The sequence below is a fragment of the Papaver somniferum genome, unplaced genomic scaffold, assembly GCF_003573695.1.
Source record: "Papaver somniferum cultivar HN1 unplaced genomic scaffold, ASM357369v1 unplaced-scaffold_115, whole genome shotgun sequence".
NCBI classification, from domain to species: Eukaryota; Viridiplantae; Streptophyta; class Magnoliopsida; order Ranunculales; family Papaveraceae; genus Papaver; species Papaver somniferum.
Window position 1 is genome coordinate 4,222,349 of NW_020620492.1, and position 7,239 is coordinate 4,229,587.

General features: G+C 35.8%; 2 protein-coding genes across 2 annotated transcripts; both read right to left on the bottom strand.

Annotated features, from left to right (window-relative positions):
• Nucleotides 1-1,624: 1,624 nt before the first annotated feature.
• Nucleotides 1,625-2,239, bottom strand: LOC113329195. The gene has a single exon (XM_026576160.1). The coding sequence runs from the start codon at nt 2,237-2,239 to the stop codon at nt 1,625-1,627; it is 615 nt and encodes a 204-aa protein (XP_026431945.1).
• A 2,097-nt stretch (nt 2,240-4,336) lies between these two features.
• On the bottom strand, nt 4,337-7,239 carry LOC113329196 (chromo domain-containing protein LHP1-like). Its single transcript, XM_026576161.1, has 5 exons — nt 7,153-7,239; nt 6,962-7,065; nt 6,435-6,877; nt 5,793-6,334; nt 4,337-4,402 (listed from the first exon to the last, which is right to left on the bottom strand). Exons 1-5 carry the CDS (start codon nt 7,237-7,239, stop codon nt 4,337-4,339), a joined length of 1,242 nt encoding a protein of 413 aa, XP_026431946.1.

The window sequence follows — 7,239 nt, forward strand, 5'->3', positions numbered from 1 at the left end:
GGCCCAACAGTCCATTAGTCCCTTTTGTAAACCTAAGTCAAATATAAAGGGGTCTAGGGTTTATAATAAAGAGAGAAACTAATGTAGTTCTTGAGAGAGTCTGAGGCACAAAGGAGGCAAGAGTTCTTGAGAGGGGATTTGGAAGAAACCTTGTAAACTTGTTTGATCATCATAGTGGAATCATTTCGTCGTCTTTGTAAGTGAATGTGGATCATCTTGATCGAACCACTATAAATCCTTCTATTTTGTTTGTGCTTGATTTGTTAGATTTCATTTCCATTTTCATATCTTGATTGATTGTGCTAGTTTGAGCCATTGGCTATAACAATTTACTTACAAAAGAAACGGATATGATCAATTCGTGTAACTTGATCAAGCTGACGCGGAACTTGGCTTGAAAGTGGATCCCAAAACCGTATATGAATGATCCATTGACATTTTGTACCACAAATCCAATATGGATAGAGTCACAGAGATAACTAGGATATTGAAAAATAACTGGATGATCCATGGGGATGTCAGACAAGAATCATGTATATATATATATATAATCTCGTCTTATCTTTTAATTTTTTAAATGAACAGACTTAATTTCGAAACATTTATTTTATTCTTAGGCCATTTCATATCCCGAAATGGATCGACTATGAATCCGTCATAGTTTAACAATATTCTTAAATTCTATCTTATTGCAGGTTATTCCAAGAGAAGGAAGAAATTTGGTTTGGGCCAAGAGAAATATTATTTCCTGATAGTAGCAATTGCAGTTACTTCGCAACTCTTTTTTGTAGGGTTTTTGGGTATGATCTACTGCACAACATCTCTTTTCACTGGAAGTTTTACTGCATGTTTACTTCCATTCACTCAGGTCGCTGCAACAATTGTTTTCCACGAGAAATATCCGGTCAAAATGGGATGCCACTTGCATTATGTTTGTGGGGTTTCGTTTCTTACTTTGTAGGGGAATACAGAAAAACCAAGGATCCACACTGCATTGCTTCTAAGCAGAATAGTGCTGAGGAATTCATAGAGAATGTCACTTGATTAAATGCCGTTCTTATTTGTGACTGGTTAGTTGTGAGGTTTCTAAGTTAAATATTCTGGAACCAACACTAGCAAAATAATGTTCGAATGTTGTTTTAATTCTTTTTGTTTGTATAACCTTTTCATTAATTTCGAAACAAAATTCTTTTTGTTTGTATTTATTCACTGTGCAAATGTAACGGCAATGGCAGTACACAAGTCATGCTTTTCTCTCTTTGAAGTTTTCTTCTTCCGTTAGAAACGTGGGCTTGTTGTGCAGTTTGTGTGTGCAATCTCTTCTAATTTGTGTACTCCAAGATCTTACACAGTTTGTGTGTGACCTCTTCTAATTTGTGTACTCCAAAAGCTTACACAGTTTGTGTATGCAATCTCTTCTTCTTATCAAGAATAATAATTTGCGCAGGTATGACGGCATGGAAAATCACTTACTGCGCAGAGTTTGGCTAATTAAAACACAAAAACATATGTTCAATATCACAGTTGCATCGACTACATTGGTACAGTGAGATGTTTACAAGGGCCAAGCACATCAATGAAAAAAAAATATTAGAAAAAGAACTACAAAAAAGTAAAACACCCATCAAGAAGCTGAGGTGAACTTCAAAAATTCAGGTACTGATTTAGCTCCATGGTCATTGACAGTGACATTCACGCACGCCTTCACCTTATATGTCTTAGTAATTACCAAACCATGCAGTTTACGATACCGAACATCCGAAACTAAATCAACCAGAAACGTCGTATTACCCCCATTCGAAACTGCCATCTTAGCTTCCTTCCAAGGAATCCCAAAAGTTTGAACCGTCTGATCCAAAGCATGCTTAGTAATATTGGACTGTTTAAAATGATGCAAAGATATATTTCCGACGGGTATACGTAGAAGAACGTCGTCTCCAGCAGTAGCATTGGTGAGGTAGTAATAAAGACTTATTTTCAGAGTATCATAGTAAATATCCGTTTCGGTTTTATCTTTTATCTCAAACCCTAGATCAACTGATATGGTATCAATCATCTTGTAATGCAAATCAGTAAAGGTTTTATTTAGATTAGGAACATAAAATCTTCGAATAGAAAATTCTGGGGGATCAGGGGACTTACCCACGGCAAACATGCAGAGTATGGCTAATATTCCCAGAACGAAGATGCATCCCGTGATGCATTTACACAGCGTCTTGCATTCTTCTTTTGACAGCATTATTGTGGTTTATTGATAAAAGGAAGAACAGAGAAGGTTTCTCTTTTTTTCTTGAGGTTTCTTGATAAAAAAGCAAGAACAGAGAAGTTTCTTTTTTTTTCTTGCTTCTTTTTTTTCTTGTTTCTTTGAGAGAGAGGAGAAGAAAAAAGTTGATAAGATTATGATATCGTTCTCATCGGTCAGATCTCCTTATATAGACTATATTTTAGGGTTTCTTCTTGTTAAGGTCGGTTGGTTAAGCACCGACAAGTAGATTCCTTAATTACCGCAAAGATTCAACGAACCTTATAATCCTTGTGTCAGTGGTCTTTAATCTGTACCGTTGGATTAGAAAGTCTCTTTGTTTTCTTGTTTTGGATAAAATAAAGCGAAAACAAAGTGAACGTGCAACATTGACATCAGATCGATGCCTCGTAAAATTAAACATAAAACTGCTGATAAAGCGAGAACAGAAAAGTTACATGGGCTATTGATAATACGCCTAGAAGCTGAAGTGAGCCTAAAACCATTACGTACTGATTTATTTCCTTGATCATTGACAGTAACATCAACACCCAACTTGACCGTATGTTTTCTTGTAGGCCAAAAGGAATTCCCCCACACATACCTAACCCGTCAACTCCGAACGTTGTAGTACGGCCATTAGAAACTGCCATCTTAGCTTCTTCCCAAGGAACCCTAAAAGTCTGAATCTGCACAAGATGATGCTGTGGTTTCTTATACACATAGTATTGAGATTGTGTGAACTTTGGAATAGATATATTCGCAATGGGTATACGCATTAGAGTACGGTCACGGTGATCACCAGTTGTGTGGTAGTAATATAGAGTGATGTTAGAAGTATCATGGTAAATCACATTCAATCTATAACGATTTCCCCACCAAAAATGGTTTTCTATCTTGAGTCTGAGATCCAAGGATATGGTTATTGATAGTCTGATCCGTTGCATCGTTAGAGGCTTTAATGAGAGCAGGAACATAGAACTTTTCTATAGTACACTTCGGAAAATCATGATCATAACCTACAACAGGTGAAGATAAAACAAACAATAATCCTGCAAGAACGACTAAAGACCCTACACTACAACTCCTCATCTTCTTCGACATTGTAGTATAATTCTTTTTTTTTTCTATAGTACACTTCGGAAAATCATGATCATAACCTACAACAGGTGAAGAGAAAACAAACAATAATCCTGCAAGAACGACTAAAGACCCTACACTACAACTCTTCATCTTCTTCGACATTGTAGTATAATTTTTTTTTTTACCAAGATTGCTAGGCTTGTCACAATAAGATGAGAGCAGAGAAGACTTGATATTGATAAGAATAATATTGATCTCATTAGACTGTCTTTCCTTATATAGGCTACTATATACAATAACCCATAGAAACAAAATCCTATTCCTAGTAGCATTTGATAATTATGGCATATTGCAATATTTTTGGTTTTTTTCCTATTAAGGTATGTGTTTGGTTGCCAAATCAAGATTTTTTATTTATATTATATATACGGATTAGTTAAGCAACGAATAGTAGATTACGGTTTCGAACACACTAAAGCTCTTATTAGTTTCTTTTTATTCTCCATAAAGGCCTTGGTCTAGATGAATGATCGACGAATTGGAGCCGATATATTTGAATAAAAAAACTCATAAAACCAACTAATAAGCAATTTTGCATATATTGCACCTGAATGGGAGTAAACTCTTCTAACTATGTAGCTACAAGGTTGCATATTTCAGAGAACACTAATATATATATAGCTAGCATGGCTTTTGCTATTAGCAAAACAATATATTTGGTTTTCTTTTAATTAAGGTTCGTGTTTGGTTACAGGGTACAAATCCAGATTTTATTATGATACGGATTAGTTAAGCATCGAATAGTAGATTACGGTTTCTATGCGTGTTGATTGGGACGGGATAGTAAGACATCGGCGACACCTTTCTTGATACTGATGGGACATTTTATACTATCTATGTATTTTAGGTGTTCAGATCAAGTAAGACCAAGGGTTCAACCATACAAATTCTCAAACAACAAGCTCAAGGATTTAGGTCTGGAGTTGTATGATACTGTTTTCAAGAGAAGGTTCACCTTCCCATTCCAGCTAGAACTTCTGAGGGCACTCTTCGAATTCGTTCTTGATTGTAAAACACCTGCACGTACATGAGAATTGCAGATCGCCCATGTATGTGAGCTATGAATCGTCTTTTATTACTGGTAGTTGTGCTAATGTCATATACAAGGGCATTGCAAACTTGTTTCCTATGAACTTCCAAACAGCAGACCCAGCAGAAGATTAATCAAAACACAAGATTTTAAAGAGTAAATTCTGTCAATACATATCACATGCTATCTTCTCTGCTCAGTCCTTGGTGTCTCAAAATAAAATAAAAAGGAAGGGGGAATTGAAATAATATCAGTTGGGGATTTTCAGTCTTCAGCTCTATATTATCAACCACCACCTCTGTCCCATCAGAGCTGTAAGTGAAAATTACTGAAGTGATCACTCAAAAACTTCAAATAACCAACAAAAGCGAAAAAAATAATCCTGTTTTATAAATCTATCATTAATATTAGCTCTTAAGGTCGTCTGAACTAGATGGAATGAACTCAAAACTCAAGACTATTCATCCAAAACATGCTTAATTAATTTAGAATGTAAGCTGAACGTTGGGAAAGAACGAGAGAAAAAAATCTTGTATTTTTTTTGCAACAATATCAATGTAAGATCGAAGAACATGTAACCATGCACATAACTATTTCAAGACCTACTTAATCATTGCATGTTGAGTTTTGAATTTTGAATTACTGCCCTGCACCTCATATTATTTACCAATTAATCTTCTTATACATGGAGCATTAATTATTACCACATAACTTGTTTACAACTACTCTTTAAACACAAATCCAGCAAACTGATGTAAGTACTTAACTTGACAAGGGTTCAAGGATATGCTATTGATGGGAGTTGAGCACAAAAACCTTGTTCTATTGAAAGAGTGAATATCAACTTTCAAGCAAACTTAACATGTTCATGTTTTCCTTAAACTCACAAGAAAAGACGGGGGAAATCAGTCATTGCAAAGCAATAACAGCCATATCATGAGATACACATTCAGACAGAACCGTAAATCCTTAGGCTTTATTAGAAACGTTTCACTTTTTTTAATTTCATTGGCAGGCATTAAAATAGTGCAGACGGCAGACTCTTTCGGAAGCTCTCCCTGGAAGCTTGGTATTACATAATCAGTTAAAAGTAGTATTTATTTTGTATTTATATTCTATCTTACTAATGATTCATGGAAACAACTGCTTAGCACATGCTTAACACAAATTGAGAAACAAACAGTTTGCAGTTCAATCTTCACTCAAACAAAGATATGTGCACCGTTAAATCTCCAAGTTAGCGAATGATAAAAGAAAAGGTCATTCAGTAAATAAACACTTCCGTACGTGCTAAATTCCATATATGCTTTCAGAAAAAATCAACCAAGACAGAATTTTCTTTTAAAGCAGCAGTTGATTGACGTACGGCGTACGCACCTTACTGACATGCACATCATCTTGTACACCTTCTTTTATTGAGACTGAATAACCAGTAGGTTTGATCTTGGTAATAGAATGTGTGTAATTAGACAACCTTCCCGCCTTATGCTGATCAGGTTCAGGCTTATCTCCATTTTGAGCATCTTCTAACACAGTTGATTCCTTCTGAAACCTCCTGACATTTCTAGATTTCCTCCTTTTAGCTCCTGTCAAACGATTACTTTGAGTAGTACTTTCCTCAAAATCTACTTCTGGAAGATGACTTTCTACCATATTATCAGAAACCTTCTTCTTCCCATTCTCAGAATTTAAGTTGTCTATGGAGGTTCTCTCTCTGAGCTCAGTGACTTTGGAAGAAAAACTTTCGTTCTCATGAGTTTGCTTGGTAGCAATTGTACCCGCATCCTCATCATTCGGATCCTCATGACCTAATTCATTCTGAAATCTCCTGACATTTCCAGATTTCCTCCTTTCAGCTCCTGTCAAACGATTACTGTGAGTAGTACTTTCATCAAAATCTACTTCTGGAATATGACTTTCTACCATATTCTCAGAAAGCGTTATATCAAAAACCTTCTTCTTCCCATTCTCAGAATTTAAGTTGTCTATGGAGGTTCTCAGTGACTTTGGAAGAAAAACTTTCGTTCTCATGAGTTTTCTCGGTAGCAATTGTACCCGCATCCTCATCATTCTGGCCTAATTCATTCTGAAACCTCCTGACAATTCCAGATTTCCTCCTTTCAGCTCCTGTCAAACGATTACTGTGAGTAGTACTTTCATCAAAATCTACTTGTAGAATATGACTTTCTACCATGTTATCAGATAGCATTGTATCAGAAACTTTCTTCTTCCCATTCTCAGAATTTAAGTTGACAATGGAGGTTCTCTCTCTGAGCTCAGTGACTTTGGAAGAAACACTCTCTTTCTCATGAGTTTGCTGGGTGGCAATTGTACCCACATCCTCATCATTAGGTGCCACATGACCTAATTCATTCGTCTCATTCCCTTTATTTCCCTCTCTATGAAATGATTTACTTGCAGATCTACCCTTCCGCTTCCTCTTTCGCTTTCTCAAAAGTAAGCTTTAAATGCCAAAAGCAAACAAACAAACAATCAAACACGAACAGTTAATCTGATCTTAAAAGATAGTGAAGGTGTGGAAGTACCTTTCTTCAAATTCATCAACATATTCTTGTACATTCTCAGAAGGTTCCCATGTATTTGATCTCTCCGGCCAATCACGCCATTTTATCAGATATTCAGTATGCCCCTAATTAATCATTGAGAAAAATTCATCAGGACTTGTTAAACATTATTAAATTAGGGTTTAAACAAAATAAAAAGAGATAATTATCACCTTGCGAACCCTTTTCTTTCTCACATCTTCAATTTCGTAGAAACCTTGAGGAAGCTTGGGTGTTTGCGACCCCAGTCCTCTTTTCAT